At 28.1% G+C, this 20,071-nt stretch overlaps 3 protein-coding genes across 5 annotated transcripts; 1 reads left to right on the forward strand and 2 right to left on the reverse strand.

The window, feature by feature from the left end:
- Positions 1-888: 888 nt before the first annotated feature.
- On the reverse strand, positions 889-12,279 carry LOC111030526 (gamma-tubulin complex component 3 homolog). 3 transcript variants are annotated; one of them, XM_022310056.1, is made up of 13 exons: positions 12,067-12,279; positions 11,509-11,678; positions 8,687-8,805; positions 8,431-8,616; positions 8,140-8,352; positions 7,934-8,070; positions 7,706-7,857; positions 7,387-7,582; positions 7,113-7,317; positions 3,806-3,944; positions 3,272-3,492; positions 1,615-1,854; positions 889-1,215 (listed from the first exon to the last, which is right to left on the reverse strand). In XM_022310056.1, exons 2-13 carry the CDS (start codon positions 11,570-11,572, stop codon positions 1,054-1,056), a joined length of 2,034 nt encoding a protein of 677 aa, XP_022165748.1. In that variant the 5' UTR covers positions 11,573-11,678; positions 12,067-12,279; the 3' UTR covers positions 889-1,053. The 3 variants fall into 3 exon arrangements, with proteins under 3 accessions (XP_022165748.1, XP_022165747.1, XP_022165749.1); XM_022310055.1 differs by having other exon boundaries at positions 11,509-11,846; XM_022310057.1 differs by having other exon boundaries at positions 12,245-12,264.
- Positions 12,280-12,437: 158 nt separating this feature from the next.
- On the forward strand, positions 12,438-14,615 carry LOC111030527. The gene is made up of 4 exons (XM_022310059.1): positions 12,438-12,593; positions 12,852-13,437; positions 13,873-14,052; positions 14,534-14,615. Exons 2-4 carry the CDS (start codon positions 12,868-12,870, stop codon positions 14,558-14,560), a joined length of 777 nt encoding a protein of 258 aa, XP_022165751.1. The 5' UTR covers positions 12,438-12,593; positions 12,852-12,867; the 3' UTR covers positions 14,561-14,615.
- Positions 14,616-17,967: 3,352 nt separating this feature from the next.
- On the reverse strand, positions 17,968-19,762 carry LOC111030541 (protein-lysine methyltransferase METTL21D-like). Its single transcript, XM_022310081.1, has 3 exons — positions 19,374-19,762; positions 18,285-18,462; positions 17,968-18,219 (listed from the first exon to the last, which is right to left on the reverse strand). The coding sequence occupies exons 1-3, from the start codon at positions 19,604-19,606 to the stop codon at positions 17,992-17,994; spliced, it is 639 nt and encodes a 212-aa protein (XP_022165773.1). The 5' UTR covers positions 19,607-19,762; the 3' UTR covers positions 17,968-17,991.
- Between the last annotated feature and the right edge of the window lie 309 nt (positions 19,763-20,071).

Consider the following 20,071-nt stretch of genomic DNA (forward strand, 5'->3'; position numbering starts at 1 on the left):
ACTTAAATAATCTAGTTTGTTGTAATTTTTGTTGGTTGTTCAAAAACTAACACGTCTCCTATCACTTCAATTAATACAATCTAATTAACTGACATAAGGCCAATATACAATATAATTGAATAGATAAAACTATAATAGAGTTAATATGGATAACAGTATTTAATTTAATTTAAACTTTTTGTCTAGTCAACACATTAAAGGATAATAATAGTTTCCTCAATCCGGATTTATATAAGATATCAAATAAGATTTTATGGTTGACAATGTCATATGCCTTTTTGATGTAATTTTATTACTTTAAATTGTTTTCACTGTTTTATGGATTCTTGCAAACATAAAAGCAAAACTAATTAGGAAAACACATGCATGAAAATATATTACTAAATATTCATACCAGGATGAGGCGATGTTATTGTATTTAATTTTTTGTGCCGTAACTACCATGTTTGTCGTTTATCTTGTATTAATCGTTCCGAAACAGACTACATTTATGTATGGAAGTATGGTGTGTTGTAATTGTCAAGTCTAGATGTTCCTTTCAACTACATTTTATTTTGTAATTAAAAATGATTAAGTTTATTTAAGGGAGACACCCATCAATTTCTTCAATTGTAATTATTTAATACATTTGTTAAATCTTATACAATAGAATATCTCATTTCAAATGTACGAACACTTTTTCGTACACAAAATATTTCTTACGTATGAGTACACAACTATTCACCCAGTTTACATTTAAACAAATTACCTCTGGACAGGCCATAATCAAACTGCTGACTCTAGTAACCCCCTTTATCAGTCAGAAAGAACTGTTAAAAAATGATTTTACTTTTGCTCATTAATCTTCTAGATCACCCAAAAGAAAAATTATACAAAAATCCAAAACTATTTTTTTTTTTATTACTTTTATTATTTCCTATAAATTGATGCAATAACAATTAAATGTTAAATACAAACTTAAATTACTTAGGTTTAATGTTACATACATTGTTAGTTTTTGTACAATCAAAAGAAAGATATGTTAGCCATATGATTCCATACAATTTTTAATGACTATTTGTGAGATCTGCATATATAGGTGGCGCATTTCTCTAAATCTTGATCGTTTTTACTGTAGTACTTGTTGAAGTTGATACGGTTGGCCAACGAGTGTAAAGCATCTTGGTCGTCAGTAGACACTTTAATGAGTTTTTTCAAAAATTTCACTAAATCAATCTAAAGCCCAAACAAAAATTAGTGATGGATTAAAACAACTCTGAAAGTGCATTATCCTAGTACCCCAAGGTTAAAATTTGTACTTAACAATTTGTAACCATAAAAAAAAAATCAAACACCGTTTGCTGCACGTCTACAATGCTTAAATGTTGCTTTTGAAGTAACTGCAATTTATTTTTAATCAAGTAGGTGACTATTTATTTTAAAAAATTGCCAGGTACCTCAAATGCATCAGTTAGGTGTGCGCATGGACTCGGGTGCAGCAAATGGTACTTTTTGATTTTTTGTTTTAGATTGTTTCATAAAAAATAACATAATACCAAACAATTTTCAAGTCAAAATATTGACCTTAGAGTACATTTTATCTTAGTTAAATCTATAGAACATAAATCTTACTACCTTATAAGAGTTGCTGATCTCCTTGATGATGTTTTCGTATCTGTCAACTTCCAACAAGAACGCCTCTTTCGTTTCCAAATCATCTTTTTCTATTTTATTGTTCGTACCGTGCTCTTCGATGTATTTATCTAGGTCTTTACGCCTATTCAGTTCATACTCAGACTGGCTGTGAAACCTTTCTTGAATGCCTCGGAGTTCCAACACAGACTCGAATAACTGACGCATTTTTTTTGATAAATCCTTTAAAAAGCCCAGTCAAACAGGATATAGTTTATTTTTAGTCATGTAATTAAATACTTTATGTAGCTGGGGGTAATGAGGAATACAAAGGTCAGGCCTGGTTATAAAATATAAAAATTAAATCTGTGTTGGAAAATTAAATTATAAAAGTGAAATAAATTGTATATGGAAAAAGTATTTGCATGTATTACTGACAATGTGTCTTATTAATAAACTTATTCCACACTTTCATACTTATGAGCGGTAAAAATTGTTATCTTGCAAGGTCTAACTTTCTAACTTGTAGGAATAGGAGCTATTTACAAGATTTCACATGACTCATTTTTACTAGAATTTAAAAAAAGTTAAAAAACTATAGAACCAGTTACAATTGTTAAATTTATATGTTAATTACTTGTTATTTATCAAGTGGTTAAAATTTTAAATACATGCTCTCATCTCTACAGTTAAAGTACAACTTAGTAACTAACATACTTTAATAAGAAAATTAGCTTTTTATAAACATTATGTATTCATATCAAAGTATCAAATATGGTTATTTGTATATGATTGGGAATATATGAAAAATATTTAAGCCCCACATATTTTTAATTTTCTGTGCACATTGTTACTTTGGAATTTTGTTTTTAAGACTAAGTATTTATATTACTGTTATTTAAGTACCAATTTATTTATTTTCTTATAAGATAAAAATGAATACATAAATTATTATTGTTAAAATTAAATACTTACTTGAAGCTGATTCAAACCCATTTTATATAAAGTTACAATAAACAATTTAAAGTCAAAAGAAGGAAATAACAACAATAATAATACAATTTAGGTAAATAAATATATGCATATAAATTATAAATGATGTTCCGTTAGAAAAGACCCAATTAAAAAATAAGTATGAATCATGGTATAATTAAAAATATGATATAACATGATTTAATATAATTTATCTTTTTTTTAAATTAAGCTATTAACTTTTAAACTTTTTAAAGTTCAGATTAAAATTCTAAGCCTGTGTTCCTATCTGGCTCTTATGAAAGTAATGTAGTTTAACAAGCTCCAGCATATAATTAACTAAGAAAAGTTTAAATTCAATAAATAAAACAAAATCACAACTATACAAAAATATAGGACCTCTATTTAACATGAACTCAGAGCTTCTCTCCTCAACCATACAGAAACTCTCTTTGACCCAAGCGGGGGGAACATTGAGGTTAATATAATAAGAGTCCAGCACTACACTACTAAACAATTTTATGACTCCTCTAACTACAATTTAACTTATCATGGTTGATATACTCAAAGGTTAAACAAAATAACTATATTGAAAGAACTAGTTTTTCAATTTGTGGGGGTGGAGTTGAAGCCTTTCTAATTGAGCTATAGATCATCTCTCGTCTACAATGAAAAATTGTCGACGTACGTGTGTCTCTTCAGTTTGTACGGATCGCTTGAAGATGTTCTTCAGGAACTGGTTGTGTGCTTCAATCACTGTCTCCAGCAAAGACGCTTTGTTAATGGCCTCTCGAAAATGTTCCCATTCGGTTTCTATGACGTCCGACAGCACATAAAAATGTATTTGCCGTACACTGTGTACCATTTCTGCCACCAGATTGTTAGTACACTTCAAGGCATACCGTATTTCTGAAATTAGACATTCGGAACTGCTCAATTTGTTGTGAAATTTGTTGGGTATTATTATAAATGATTTTAATATGACAATGGCGGTATGCCAATGCCATTACCCAAAACATCGAAGCAATAAAAATCAAATATGAGATTATTTTATTGAGATTATAACTATCGTTTTTTGATATTAAATTGTATTATGTTATAGCTGTATCCAAGCCAATTTTATGTACAAATTGCAAGGGTGTGCAAGGGCATAACCTACCACCGCCTTTCCCTGAAACCCTTGTTTAGGTTGCATAAATAATATGGTATTTCACTGTTTTACCTGGAACTATGTGATAAGAAGTTTTAATCTGTAGATTCAACTCCCTCCACATCTGTGACAGCACAAAATCTATTCTTTTTAGCCGCCACAAGAACACAAACATAATTGAATACCTTCCACTTCCGCTGAACTCAAAAATCTAAAACAAATAAATATATTTTTTCCTTTGATATTTTAGATAAAACAACAATTCATTTTAGGTCTAATTATTTCTCAATTTTTATCATTACCTTACTGGTTTTTAATTTTGATATAATTTAACAATAAATAATAGAGATACCAGTGTTGGTGAATCAAATCAAAATCCTAAATTGTTTCAGAGTAAAATGTATAAAATAACTAATGCAATTATTATACCAACTAAGGTTGAAATTTGATTAAATATAACAAAAATAATTTTATAGCGTTTAGCCTTTTTTTTTTATCTACATAACACCGCCTCTACATATATTACATAGAATAATGTCTAGGAAGATGAATAGTAATTAATATTTTTATTGTTCAGTTATAAACGACGTAGTGGGTGCTGAGTAAAAGTTTATAAATATACAGGGTATAGTAGGAAGACCTGACAAATAAAATAACTCATATTGCAATCAATAATTTTTTTTTTGTATATAATTTATAAACTCTTGCGCCACACATATAATATAACATTTTTATTTTTATTTTTTAATACTGAAAATTTTTTGGAAAATATTTCAATTAAGAAGTGGACATAAATAAACATAACTGTAATTCAAAGAGAGAATAAATTTATTCATTTAAAAACTAAAAATTTTAATATAAAAAAATTTGTTTTTAATACCCTCATTTAAACACAGCAAATTGTAGGTGAAAACAAAGAAAGGCTTGGCCGGACTGTTTAATGAACTAAAATAAATCCAGCCAGACTAAGCAATTTGCTCAATAAAAATAAATCAGGTAAATTTACGTAAAATAATTAATGAAATAAAATAAATTTATGTAAAAAAAATATTGGACAGGCTTGGGCTTTAAAATTCAGGCGAGTGCAGAGCACTAATACCAATGGGACTATTAGAGTAGAACATTTGTAATGTTGGCAATTTATTATATAAGGAATATCTATGTGTATTAATGCAGTGGTTTTCATGCATTGTCCTTAAACTTACTAATTTACTTGTGGAAACTGTTAAAAGTGAAAGAATTATTCAAGTACAGCCAGAAGGTCAGTCAATTTAAGTTTTAACAAAATATCAGTATTCATTAACGTTTTTACTATAAATATAGGTTAGGTAAGAAAAATATATTTAACGTTTACCTTACTTTTAAATTCTGAGTGGAGCGATGAATGTATTGATTTTACAATGATGTGTGTCTTTTTATTTTTATTTATATATTTATTAATTTATATTTTTTTTGTTTCCATCACCATGGTTTCTTGCAGTAAAAGTGCTTTGATTTTCTACAAAAGCAAATTTCCAGGAAGGAAAGGGGATCTAGTTGGTGCATTCGGGAGGTCAAAATTTAAAATTTCCAATAGTTTTCAAAAACAAACAAAAAATAAAGGAAAAAAGGGAATTTTTGAGCAAAACAAGTTTTTGAAAAAATCGATTTTGGTTTTAAGTATAACTTTAACAAAAATGACCGTAGATACATGCAATTTTCACGGAATATATGAGTAAACATTTTCTATACACCATACAATTTTCAAAATATTTTGATTTGTGTTGAACTATTTATAGGCATATGCAATTTTCGATTATTTGTTTTTTTTAAACTCAGTCAATAAAAACATTTTTGTGATTACAAAACTTGACAATGTAATACAAGGTTCCTTATAAGTTGTTGTTAATGGAAATTTAAAAAAAAGTTAAGCATAAATCCACAATAATTTTTTATGAGCGTTTAAACTTAGAATTGTGACAAAAATTCATAAAAATCACGAAAATTAGCAAATTATTATTAGCTAGGAATTCTTAAAAATGTTTCTAATTATATCTTAGAATTAAAAATTTCATACAAAATTCCTTACAAGTTAAGTCTACTTTTATCCAAAAAAATTTCTATTGGAGAGTCAAATTAAATTTTTATGAGAGTTTGAAGTTGAAATTTTTACATTAGATATTCACTCGATTTCTCTTATAGTGATTTTCTTATTTTGTTGTAATTCAAAAATGAATTACTGTAGACATTTGAAATTTACACCAAATGATTATTTCATCGATTCATATACTTGATAAAATTTTCAAAATATTTTGACTTGTTTTAAGCTGTTGATGGACATTTTCAATTTTAATTTTACTTTTTATAATTGTTAATACAATTTTTTTGGTTGAGTCAAATAGCATAAAAATTGTATACAAGACTCTTGATAAATTATTAAAATAGCAGTTGAAAAATATTAAAAATACATAGGAACAATTTTTTTTTATAACCATTTAAAGTTCAAAGTTTAACAATATTTATAAAATTGAAAATTTACAAGGTTCCACTTAAATAGTATTTTCCCTAACTAAGAAATCTAAAAAATATAAATACAGTTATTTTTTACAGACATTTTAAGTTTGAATTTGGATATTTTAATTGCATATAAATACAAAGAATAACGTTTATCATTTTGTTGTAATTAGATCTGGGCCTTTTCACATACAATTAACTATTAGGCCTACTGCCCTTCTGCTAATACACACAAAGTAAGAATTGTTGGTTCAATGTAGACATTATAGATATCAACACCTATATATTACTAAACTTAATTTACCTACTTTGTAAGTATTGAATAGACAATAAAACCTTATAAAAACTGAAATCAATTCCTGGTTATTTCAATATATGTAAGCCCCTAGCTATAGTAAATACATCTACAGAAACTAGGGGTGAATTAAGGAGGAGGTGATTACCTCTTCCGAGAACTGTATTTAGTTTTACAATTTTATGAATAATATGATAAAAAAATTAAATGTTATTAAATTTAGGGTTCTATTATCAAGTAATTTATCTCATAGATATAGACAATATTGTATGGCTTGTGAACGTCTTTTGAATCAATCAATTAATGTATCATTATTTTTGGCAAGTGGTAGGGTAACAGAATTGAGTCATCTCTTCCCCGAGATAAATTACTAAATATGCCCTAGACGGTCTTACAACTCCTCATGGACTTCTCATATTTAACTGGTCATTCCTTACTAAATTACATACACATATCATTAAACAACCACTTCTTATAATTACTTACCTTATTGCAGAGTTCAACACAAAATATTGTATATTTATCATTGAATTATTCAAAAATCTCTTTTGTATTTTTATATAATCATTAATCATACTTGATGATACATACCGTTTCCAACGGACCACCAGTTGAATAATCCAATTGAAAAATATCCCATCCACAATCTTCTCCAGATGTGGGTAATAATTTTACATCAAGTGTTTTCAGTATTGTAGGTTTATCATACTGTGCATTACTCATTCTTACAGCAGTGTCCAAAAAATTTCTAAATGTATGATGACCAAGTGTGCCTGAAGATTTATCTAAATGAGGCCTATTATAAATTAATAAATGTTAGAACACATATATTATTATGAATTGTTATAATATAATTGTAACTCACTGGAGAATTTCTAGCAAGCTTGTGACAAAGTCTCCTTGTCCTAAGAGCATATAACGCCTAAGTCCCTCGAAGTGTAAAAATAACTTAAACTGTTCCTTTAAAGTATCCAGTACTACAGTAGAAGATTCAGTACAAGCCTTGTTAATCATATCAGAAATAATGCTACCTTGTTCTAACATTGGAAACAAATCTTTATCTAAACACAATTTATAATTATAAGTTATTAGTAATGATTCTTAATGTAATAAAACTAAACGCATACAGTATCAGAGGGCTAAAAATTATAAAACTAAATAAATAATTTGTTAGATTTACTCACCTCCAGAATTTCTAAGATCCATCAGAGTTTTTCTGGATGGCGTTAAATCAGGTTTACTCTTGCATATTGTACGTAGAAAATTTATGTACCTTCCAGTACGAAAAATTCTATTTACATCTTCTTTGGTAAAAAATGCTGGAACCATAGACTCACTTCAACAAAAATCACATAAATAAATATATTTTATCAATTAAATGTATTTATAATCATAACAAGATAGGTATTAACCGAATTGTGTAACGATTGTTCCACATATCAAGATTATTGATGTCTGGGCATTGGCAGATAAAAAATTCTTCATAATTATCTAATAGTTCCCCGTCAACCATCCAATGACACATAATCATCATTAATGGTCTAGTTGCCTGAAAATGTTTAGACAAACCTATACATTTTACATAATATCATGGTTATGACAAGTTACCATCACTTACAACTTTAATCATATTTGTAGCCATTTGTTGTAAATAGGGATTTGCACAATGTGCGAATGGAGCAATAACAGATACTAATTCACCACCACGTTTATCAGTATCAATCATTTTTACTGTGTACGCTAAATCCTGTAATTGCCCTAACCAAAGAACAGACCAACACAATAAATTTCCAAGCGAATATTGTTGGGATTTTTCATATGCTTCATTAACCTAAATGAATAAAATCAAAATACTTATATAAATGACATACCTACATCATGTATTAAAAATTTACAACAATTGAATAACCTCTTTTTGCAACTTGTTAATACTGTCATAATAAATACAAAGTTCCTCATGCAAACAATGTGCTATTCCTGAAGCTACAGAGCCATTCTTGTTGTCACTGTTGTTTTCAATATACTCTTGCACTATGTTATGTAGATATCCAAGTTCCATTAGCCGATTCACTTTGCTAGTTTGGTAAAAGTCTAACTATAAATTAAAAAATACTTTATAAGTAAATGGATAAATATGTAAAAATAAAAATGTATCAAGTTCATACTTGAGCTGTAACTACAAATTGTTTTTCGTTTTGATTGAATTCTATCCAATGGCTATTAACTCCTTGGAAACAGTATAAAAGGCTTCGTATTATTTCAATATCAGAAATTGTTTCCATATCTGAAAAGTTTTTATAAACAAAAATATTACAAAAATATGCTTGGTGAAGCAAAGTGTACCACTTATATATTATATTATATTATTATACTATGCTGTATGTATTTTATTTCTTTATACACCCACCAACAAATAGAAACATTTAAGGGTAAATTCATATTCTATGGTCAGCGAAATCTTTCTTTATCAGAAAATTTTGCTTTACAAAAACCATTTGAATTATGTATTTGACACATTTTGTCTATGCCTATATGTTAAACACAGCACAAACTTAATTAACAATGGACAGCATAACAAAATATACAAAACAATGTGTTATTTCTCAGAGAATTACAAATAAATAAGTAAAATATTTTAAGTTCGCTCCAATAACTTCAGTCTTCAAATTGTTTACGAAAAGTTACACATAGCTAAGTGCAGGGTTGGGCAGTATCAAAGATACGTATCAAAGATACAATTGTATCTTGTATCTTGTATCATGATACATAATTTTAATGTATAATGTATCATGATTCATGATACATTATATACTAGTATCATGTATCTATTTTTGCCAAAAGATACAAGATACTATTATTGTAAAAATGTGTACTAGATATGAGTGTAACCGTGTAGGTATTTCCACATAAGATAGAAAATAAAATCTAAAGTAAAGATAAGCAATTGCAGCATACTATTCACGTTGTTGTACGTTGTACCATACTATTCGTTCTGTCTGTGTTACTGTGAAACTTTACATTTTCAAGTTATTGCAGTGGATGAAGATGTTGAAAATAATGAGCAGGCAATATTTCTTCCTCGTCATTTACGATGTGCTAGCCACACACTTAGTCTAATAGCAACTACAGATTTTTCAAAAGCAGTAAAAAATTCATCAGTTAGTAGACTACATAATGGAGCTATTGGTAAATGTACTACATTGTGGAATATGTCTAGGCGACCGAAATCTTCAGAAATCATACACAATTTATTAGGTTGTTCACTTTTTTATCCATGTCCAACTAGGTGGAATTCTTTGTACGACGCGCTGAGTCAATTATTAAAGATTAAGGACAAACTAAATATACTTTTCCAACATTTAAATGTCAACTGTAGCTTTAAAGACATAGAGTTAGTATATTTAGATGAATTAATAATTTTACTAAAACCAATAGCTTGCGCCCTAGATTGTTTGCAAGCTCAAAATAATTGTTTCTACGGAATCTTAGCACCATCATTGTTTTCTTTAAAATCCCGATTAGAACATTTAAAAGAAAAAAATTTTAAATATTGCGCTTTTTTAATTACACCTTTGATAAGCTCTCTTACAAAAAGATTTAATTTATTTTTTGAACTATCTCCTGAAATTAATGAAGCTATTCTAGCAACATGTTTCCATCCAAATTTTAAACTAAGGTGGATTCCAGATTACATTAGTGATCACCAAAAAAAAAATAATACAAAATTTGTGTATAAATGCTACAGAACAAATTATTAATGATTGTAGTAACCATGAATCTAGTAGAGATTCTGAAGACGGTTTTTTTATATTTTCTTCTCAGGTTGAAAATAAACAGCAATCACAAAATGAACTTGAATTAATTACATATTTTAACGACAATAACAAATCATTAAACTGTTTAAATAATTATCCATCCATAAAAAAACTATTTATAAAATATAACACAAGTCTCTGTTCATCTGCTCCCGTTTGATACTTTATTTTAAGTATCTTGCCCAACCCTGGCTAAGTGTTCAGATCATAAAAACACTGCAAGAATCTCTTGATTCTGGTCAATAAAAAGATGGTTCAAACACAGAATTTGGGACTAGCTTTGGAGTTTACATAATCACAGTATCTGTCACCCACCTAGATAATTTTGACTGCCAGAAACCAATCCAAAAACTGGTCTAATGATATGATGAGTCTCAACAATAAAACTCCACGCACATTCTCTGACTACTCTGACTAGTTCAACCACATGTTGGAACAAACTTACAATATAATACATTTGGTTTAGAATTCCTATACTATAGGGGGTTCATTGTAATTGTGGTTTTGGCAGATTAGACAGCATTTAAGTTGTTTGTTATGTTGGTGTCTAAGTTTGAACGATAAAATAGAATCATATGTTGCGGGCCTTGAAATTTCTGAATGTAATATAGAATATAATACACAATACATCAACCTCTTGCAATGTATAAATTGCTAACTCGAAACCACGGTCCTTACGAATATGATATGCATATATTAACCTTTCATTATGTATAAATCGTTAACACAAACCATTACAAAAACATCGAACGAACGAAAAGTGGTTACCTTTCATAATGTAATAATCTTCGAAACTATGCGGGCATAACAGCCGGGTACACGACTTAGAAATTGTGTAAGCTAGTTGAAATTGGCAACAACAACCAAAAACAAGACGACACCTGCAAAGCACAGAAGCCGACACCACATATAAGGTAGCTCGGAGTATAACCCAGGCAGATATATCATAGACACGAAGACCAGAACAACTTCTCGTCACTCAACACACACGCTATTGTACACACTATAACTTATGCTAATAAAATACTATTAATGAATTCACTTGGAAATCGTCTATGTTTTGTCACAAATTCGGCTTTTAGACCTTTGAAATTTCGGCAACAACGCATATGTAATCTTAACAAGTAAGCCTGTTTCCAATGAGTAAATAAATAATTATGTAAAATGATCACCTTCTGGTTTGGTCCTTTTTATACTCTTGGGCGTTGACATGATTCGTAATAAGTCCTTGTTCATTTTTGAGTTTAGACACTTTTAATAACCAATCATTTATTAACAACACGTCAAAACGCACATTGTCTCATTACTATTATGCCTAGTATTATATTTTGTTCATTATTTCCTGGAATTTTGAAAGTCAGAGTTGTAACATAAAAATATTATATTTTAAAACATTATCATAATTCATAAGAAACTTTCAAAAATTGATCATCTTCAAGAGAGTAGTCAAATATATTATTATGTTCATTATTCATGGTCGTGTTGACCGGTATCACAGTGTTCTTAACAACTGCAGACAAAACAAAATCGCGCCATTTGACCGTTATAAATTGTTAACTGATAATACTGAATGGTGATTACAGAAGTAATTACTTGTAAGCAAGGTGGATATATGTTTATATATCCACCTTGCTTGTAAGCATACATCAATATATAATAATAATATATATATACAACACTATACATTATTATATATTATATGTCTATGCTTGTAAGACGTAAGTACTAACCACAAATATATAAAAAAAAATTGTAATATAGTAATTGAGTGTTTAGCCGTTTAGGTCTATAGTACAACTAAGTACGCTCAAACTAGTAACTAGTAACGCCTTGTAAAAATAAAATGGTTACTTATAACTGTAACGGTAAGAATAAGAATAATTTAATTTAAAATTTCAATAACATTACATAACATTTCGTCGTTGTTTATTAAATGCCAAAAGGTAGGAGCCTACGAGCTCCGATGGGTAAATGATAACAGTAATAACTGATACGATCTGTTAGTAGATGTAGGAATGATAACATATACAAAAGTACCTAGTATGCTTTCAATGAACAGAGAAATTTCCTTCAATGTTTCTTTACTTGTTATCTTCTTTAGTCTACCGTGACATTATAATATTTTACAATTTATTGATAACATTGATAGATTCAATAGGTTTATTATTTACATTAAAAGATTTTAATATTTTAAGTACATTGAATATTTGCATTATTGCAGATGCGGACCTATCCTATTAACAAGTAACAACTATTGGTAAGTCAATGGACTTGGACAATGATGTTTTTTTATGATTATCATATTATGCACATTAAAATAAATTATATACTTGTATGTTTTCACATACATATTATTACAAGTTCAACATAAGAAAACTAGAATAAAATAATTGATATTTTTTGCTTATTATAAAATTAATTATTTATAATAATACTTTGTCCATACTCCATATCAACAATGTTTGTTTTAATCACCTTAATGTTTAACCTAATAATTAGTATTTTTATATTTTAGAATTAGACCTCATACAATGTCATACAAAAACAAAAAATTAAGTAGCAAAATCATGTCGGATGATGAAACTCTATCTAGTAATGATTATTTAACTTCAGTTTTAAGTATGGTAAACGGTTACTGTAAGATTAATTTAGTCGTACCACAGACTAGTTTATTTTACTCTAGCGATAGTTTATTGCCAATCAATGCAAAAGTAAATGATACTACACTTAATAACAATAGCCTTAAAAATCAAGTGGTTAATACACCTGATAGCATTACAAATGTTTTCAAAAATATGAACCTAAAAGCAAATGAAAATATAGATGACAAGAAATTGTATTCACCGGACAAAACATTTGTTGATGAGTTTCAAGTATATTCAAAACCGTCTTATTCAGATAATAGCAACCTTTTAGGAAAAACAGAGGAAAATAAAAGTGAACCTAAAGGTAAAAAAAAGAAGAATAAGTATAACAAGGTTTCCCTGTCGGATAGTCAGACTATAGTACCTTCTACACATACAGATCAAAATTGCTCAAATGAATATTTTAATCAGTTTGAAAGCGAAGCATTGGATGATGGACATAAAAAGCAAGAACAAGTAAGAAATAACTATTTATAAATAATATAATATAGCGTTTAGAAAAAATTTTTATTTATATGATTATTTAGTATAATGCCGGGTTTTAAAATATTATGATTATTGCATTCTTCATAAATATTTATTTTATAATATGCGGAAGTTTTAATAACTGTAGATAAATATTACATTCTACTAAAAAATATTTTCATAATTATATTAATATAATATTATTGGCATCAAACTTATTATATTCTTTAAATAGTAAATTCCCATAAATTGATTTGGAACCGATTTTCATTATTACTTTAAAACTCAGAAATGTAGACTTACTACCATCCAAATGATTTTATTATTCTTGACATTATGTATACTACATGATAATTTCTGTCTGTATAAAATGGGTAAATTTTGTTAGTAATGAAGTATAGATAAATATTTATTTTTAATTTCTAGGAACTTCAAAATAAACAAATGAAAAATATTAAAAATAGTATTAGCAATAATGGTCATCAATCAATATCTCGAGCATCACCCTCTCATCAAAATCCTGAGAACGAAATTACAAATGAAAATGTATCACAACAATCTCAATGTCCTTTATGCTTTGGGTTGTATCCTACGCCAGATATTGAGGTAACTAATTATATTTTTCATCGGAAATTATTAATTGTATACTGAATACTGATGCCTCAGTGTCATATAAGAGTAAAAATGTCTGCCACACAAATTTGAGTGTGTTATGCATTAAGTAATAACAACCAACCTTTAAAAAATCATAAGAAATATAAATATTTAAATGCTAAGTTTAGTATTTTAATCATCTGATAACAGAGAATCTGAAAGCACAATATTTGGACAGTAACTGAGGGGCTATTTGATCTCATGAGTCATTAAAGTCGACATAACAGTGTGGGACGAAATTCCCTCTTGTGGCAGTCAATGAGTTAATGATTTGTTATCTCTGTTGCAAATAATTAAAGTTTAACTCTTGTCAGATAAAATTGTCCAAATACTTAATATCTGAGACAACGATTTTATGTCACAAAAGTAAAATAACTTTTTTTTTATTTATACTAAAATAATAATTTATTATTATTATAATTTTGTTTTACAGGCACATGCGTCAGAATGCAGCATCTAAATATAATCACACTATTTTATTTAAGGGATTAGTATTAAATCAAAATTTGTTTATATTTAACTGTTTAAATTTAATTTTTACATTCCAATACATCTTAAACTAATAAAATAATAATTATGTAAGTATTTCCTATATTTAATTTATTGAGTATTATTTTTCTATACTTTCAACTGAAGATTATAATAATTAATTGAAATTTCTGGTTACTTTTTTTCATATGTAATTCGTGTGAGGCATAAAATACTTAAGTACAGGATTAATTATTACTCTTATATTCACTGAAATAAAACATTTATTATTATTCAAATTACATAATATCGTCTTTTATTGAATAAAAAAAAGACCTTTTTATTATTTACATAATGATTTTAATATCGGTTCCTATACTTACTGCTGTTGTAATTTTCTTCACATATTTTTATTAGTATGAAAATGAGATATTTTAAAAAAATAAGACAATTTAGCATCTCCAAAGCTTTAGCTGGAACACCGGGACAGACTTAAAATAAAGACTTTCTCGTGTACAACGGGATGTCTGGCCACCGCATACACAATATATATGTTAGGGATAGTGTACTAAAATTTATCAATTTGCGGATCTGTACGGTGTTAAAAATATACGTAACAGCATTATGTGGATGTAAAAATTGTAAGCCAAATGATGTGAAATATATTAGCATACAATTACAACACACATTTTTAGTTTTTCTGCACTAAAATGGTGCTTTGCTATGCTAATGGTTCAAAGGTAAAATTGTGTGTTTATTAATGCAGTGTTCTTAGTAAAATATTTTTGTTTGCCCTATACAATTTTCAGGTAAATTTGTTATTTTTTTAACATGTTATATCCACGGATAAGTACACCTTGATTTTTTTGCTATCCCTTGGTAGGTTGGTAGGTTTAATTTAGTACCTAGTGAAAAACTGAATTAGTCGGTGTTCAATATCAAATAGAAAAAAATTGAGTATAATAATATAAAAGGAATTGAAATGTTTTAAAATATTAAGTTGATGGTTTTATCAAAAACTTCTTAAAAAATATGTCAGCACCAGAAAAAAAATGTATTAGGTATGACAGTCAAAGATGCCGCATAATCTACGCCCTGTAGATTTTCATATAAAGACATAACTTTATTGAATGTAGATTTCTTAATTCTGATTATAAATTATCATCTTTTATGACATCTTAATTAATATTAAACTGAGCCATTATTATTTATTGTATATTTTGAAGTTAATGTATCTTAAGAATAAGTATATAATATTTCATATTTTCATATTTACCCGATTCTCATTTCATAAGATTCACAATAATTATTATTCAGTGGGAAATATGATCGATCTGTTGTAAATTGTAATATTTATTGATGTCACCACAATATCTGTTAAACAATCTAACGTCTCAGATTGGACGTTGCCGTTAGTATATAATCTTGAAATAAATCTTCTTTTTTATAGGCCGGAATATAGTTTGTTTGTTTTTATTTTTTATACAACTCATATTTAAATAATGAATGTTAAATAAAAGCTGTTAGATATTTCATGTTTTTTAATAAATATTTTTGAAAAAACCATATTTACCAACTTATTTTAACTATTTTATTTTATAAAAATCCGTGCCCTAATCAGTGGCATAATTAGGCTAGGGCCTTCAAAGTTCGTCTGAGTTAAAGACCCACAATACTCTTATTATACAATTTTAAAAATAATCTGGGAAATTAACATTTTTAATCAAACAAAGGCAAATTGAAACAAATTGTTTGAAATACATTTATAGGTAAAATAACAATAATATAATTACTATTATTGTTTTTTTATAAGCCTCTATAGCAGAGGTATTCAAACTGTGCGTCACGACTCCCAGGGGCGTCGAGGGAGTTGTCGAAGGGAGCTGCGTAATATAATTGAAAACCAATAAATATTTTTACGAAAAACTTTTACTAATATCATTGAGGCATACCGGTTGGGAAACGTTGAATTGTTTACAACAATCATTAGTTAAATATAGCTTTAATTTATTTTTTACATTTAATATGGTAAATAAATTATAAAATATAATTTACAATCATATAAACATTGATTTTTTGGTAATTTATAATTTGGGAGCCGTCAACATTTTGTGAAGACTTAAAGGAGCCGTGGGATGAAAAAGTTTGAATACCTCTGCTCTATAGCATCACAATATTTTATTAATAGAATTTCTGTGTTTTAGGGGCTTCCATCTACTGTAGGCTCTAGGGTCACCAAGTTTCTTAATATGTCATGGGTTTTGGTCATGGGGAAGTCAAATTAGCAAGTGCTTGCTGAATTCATCAATGCATACATGTACTTGTTAAAACTCAATTTATTCATGTATTTTACTTTAGAATTCTGTATAAAATTGACAAAATATTTTTAGTGTGAAAACCATTTTTAAAGTTATAGAATTCAACAAACTGATGAATTCAAATTCAACCAAAATATTTTTAATGAAATAAGTTACAATACACTCAATTTCTTCTTGCAATGTTTTTTTAATGTAATAATTTAGTGATAACTGATGATTAGTAGAAATTTTATTTTATAATACAACACGGACTTTTGCCCAATTTACAATAATACATTTAGCACAATAAATAGATTATAAGGAAAAATTAAAAATTATTTAGTGAGAAGGAAGGGTCTAGATTAGCTAAGTACATACAGCGACGTAGTGGTTCATTTTTACCATAGTTAGTTGAGGAAGTGGCGAGTGAAAAAGGAACAAGATGGCGAGATGTTTGGACTGGAACATTAAAAGACACTTGAGATAGTAAGTCCGGGGAGTCAATTTTCCCCTGCAATAGTTTGGCCAAAAAGGTGAGATTTGCTGCTAGCCTACGGCTTACTAAAGTGTCTAATTTAAGAAATATTAGGACCAGTGTATAGTCATGTTTGGAACAATCAATTTCTAAAATGTTGCCCACTTAGTTCAAAAACTTTTGCTGAACTCTTTCGAGCATGATTGAATTACAAGCCGTTTGAGGATTCCAGATGACAGCCATATTCTAACAAGCGAGCAATAAAGAGCTTTCAAAGGGGAGACTAATTTGAATTCGGCAGCTAACCGCTTCACAAAACCGAGGGTTTTGAGAGTTTTGCAGCAGACCTGTTCAATATGCAAGTTAGGACTAAGCTTAGGATCAAAGATAAAACCTAAATCGTTAACAGATTTTCAAGTAAAAATGTTGTGTTGGGAAAAAAAACTACATTATAAAAATTAACTGTATGTGCTTAAAATATTGAGATATTAAGGAAATCATTTATATGAGCTTAAATAAATATTAAAACTATACTCTACTAGTAGGAGGTGCTACTCTGCAGAACATGTGACGTGTTTTAGTTGCTGCCTAGTTGCGCATTTTTACTGGATAGAGTAAAGTCATACATTTTGATTATATTAAATGTTTATTTCACATGCACTTTTTTTTGGCATTTATTATTATTATATCAGAACTGCTAAAAATTGGATGTTGTTCTTCTTCTGGGACATATGATACGTCAAAGTGTTCAAGAAATAAGTTTAAAAACATCTTCCAAGTGTTCTTTTGTTTTTCGGTTTCTCTAAGTTCTTGGCATATTAATATAACTGTTTTTGGTGTAGTCAACTCAGTTATTGTTTTCACCAATGCCTCCACCACCTTTAAAAAATAGTATCATTGAATTAAGGAGGTAGCAATAAAAAAAAACAATCTAAATATTATACTTCTGGATAATAAATACAATCTGCCATTAATAAAAAATCGAAAGCCTCAGATTCAAACGTAGTGCCCCATGTTAATGCAACGGTTTGAACACTACCGTTTATACAAGATGTATTTTCTTCCACATTTTGTTGTAACTGAGGTAAGTTTTCTGGTAAATCTGTAAGTTTGACATTTGCCCTAAAAAAAATATACATATATATAACACAATAAATTAAAACTACATTTTATATAAAATTATGAAGCTATAACTGAATATAATGCATTTTAAAATATTTATAAAAAAAAACCTTTTAAAATTAAATTTTTAAAAAAAATTAGTTTTATCGAGTATCAATATAACAGAGCAAATTTACACAAGATCACATTTAGCTTTGATAGTTGAGAAATTGGAGTGAATCAATCTATTTTATCAAATTGATGATAGAAACATTATCTGTGTTTGTAAATGGGCTTTTTACTACAGTTAAGTTTTTAAGCAAGTTATGAGCATTTTTAATTCAAGCTATATAAGCTATATTATATATACAAAATTTGCTAAAAAATTGAAGTATCATAAAAAGCACACATACAAACACAAATAATACTCTTACAAAGTTTTATAATAGGTCATTTTGCTCTAATTTTTAAACTAACGGAGCTAAACATGATCTGCTGAGCGTACATTTGGTATGTTATGCACTTGTAAGACAAAGGCAACGAATCCCAGAGTGGCATCCTCTTAATATAATTTCTTTCCTTCTTAAATCGAGTTTCAACATTTATAAACATTAATTTTTTTCATACAGACAACAATTTTAGACACTGAAGTTTCAATTTCTATTTTGATAAATAAAAGTACATCTTACTATTAGTCTATGATTATATTACAATTACCTTAAAACGTTTAAGTTAGTAGTTTAATAGTCAAGAAATTCACAGATACTTATTTTGTAACTGATGGTTTGAGTTATTTATTTACCAATAAAAATAGAAATAGGTAACCTAGATTTAAAACCGCTCTAATACCATAATATAAACGTAGCAAATAGGAGAAAATGCATTTATTTCAAATACACAACTCTTAAAATAACTTACAATATTAGATTTACCCGAAACATGCAGCAGCTAGACCGACACATCCCAATCCTGAACCTAACTCGATCACTCTTTTAGATTTGAATGTTTCATTGTTTTTCAAGAACAAAGTTTCTAAATACTTGGCCAATACTAGTGATGCATCCCATACAACACAGTTGACATCACCATACTCCTGTTGGCAAAATCGCAATGTGACATCAATTGATTCCAAATCGAAATTCCTATAATAAGCTTTCGTATCCATGGCTTAATGTTAGTTCGCTGATTTGTTGTAAAAGTCCAGCTCTAGAGATACTAGACACTTATAGATGAATATTTAATATTATATACCTAAGAATCACAAAATAGAATACTGAGATACATGTGAAGATGGCTAACGTAGGTACATTTGCCACTTATCAGTTATCACTTCTGGCGGTAACTGTAATGCTGTATATTTGATTGCATTTGAGTAACTTAAAAGGGGTTTTATAAAACATATTTATTTATCAGATATAATATTCAAGGATCAAGATGGATTAAAAATTATAATTATTAATTATACTATACAATTTAACTACCTATATATCAGTACCTATCAATATATTAAAACAAGTTATTAAATTATTTTAGAAGTATATATTTCCTAGGCACCTGCCTGATTTAAAAAAAACGTATAACTATACGAGGGAAATACGTTTGGGCGCATTTACCCAAAACAAAACACTTT

The sequence above is a fragment of the Myzus persicae genome, unplaced genomic scaffold, assembly GCF_001856785.1.
Source record: "Myzus persicae strain clone G006 unplaced genomic scaffold, MPER_G0061.0, whole genome shotgun sequence".
Taxonomy (NCBI): Eukaryota; Metazoa; Arthropoda; class Insecta; order Hemiptera; family Aphididae; genus Myzus; species Myzus persicae.

Excerpts from the sequence above, each read along its gene's own strand:
- LOC111030526 (XM_022310056.1), bottom strand. The coding sequence starts at position 11,572 with ATGAACAAGGACTTATTACGAATCATGTCAACGCCCAAGAGTATAAAA. Across the intron at positions 7,583-7,705 it reads GGATCTTAGAAATTCTGGAG|ATAAAGATTTGTTTCCAATG; the intron begins GTGAGTAAATCT and ends AATTGTGTTTAG. Across the intron at positions 1,855-3,271 it reads TACAAACTGAAGAGACACAC|GATTTATCAAAAAAAATGCG; the intron begins GTACGTCGACAA and ends GGCTTTTTAAAG.
- LOC111030527 (XM_022310059.1), top strand. The coding sequence starts at position 12,868 with ATGTCATACAAAAACAAAAAATTAAGTAGCAAAATCATGTCGGATGAT. Across the intron at positions 13,438-13,872 it reads GACATAAAAAGCAAGAACAA|GAACTTCAAAATAAACAAAT; the intron begins GTAAGAAATAAC and ends TTTAATTTCTAG. Across the intron at positions 14,053-14,533 it reads ATCCTACGCCAGATATTGAG|GCACATGCGTCAGAATGCAG; the intron begins GTAACTAATTAT and ends TTTGTTTTACAG.
- LOC111030541 (XM_022310081.1), bottom strand. The coding sequence starts at position 19,606 with ATGGATACGAAAGCTTATTATAGGAATTTCGATTTGGAATCAATTGAT. Across the intron at positions 18,463-19,373 it reads CTAGCTGCTGCATGTTTCGG|GGCAAATGTCAAACTTACAG; the intron begins GTAAATCTAATA and ends TATTTTTTTTAG. Across the intron at positions 18,220-18,284 it reads ATTGTATTTATTATCCAGAA|GTGGTGGAGGCATTGGTGAA; the intron begins GTATAATATTTA and ends TATTTTTTAAAG.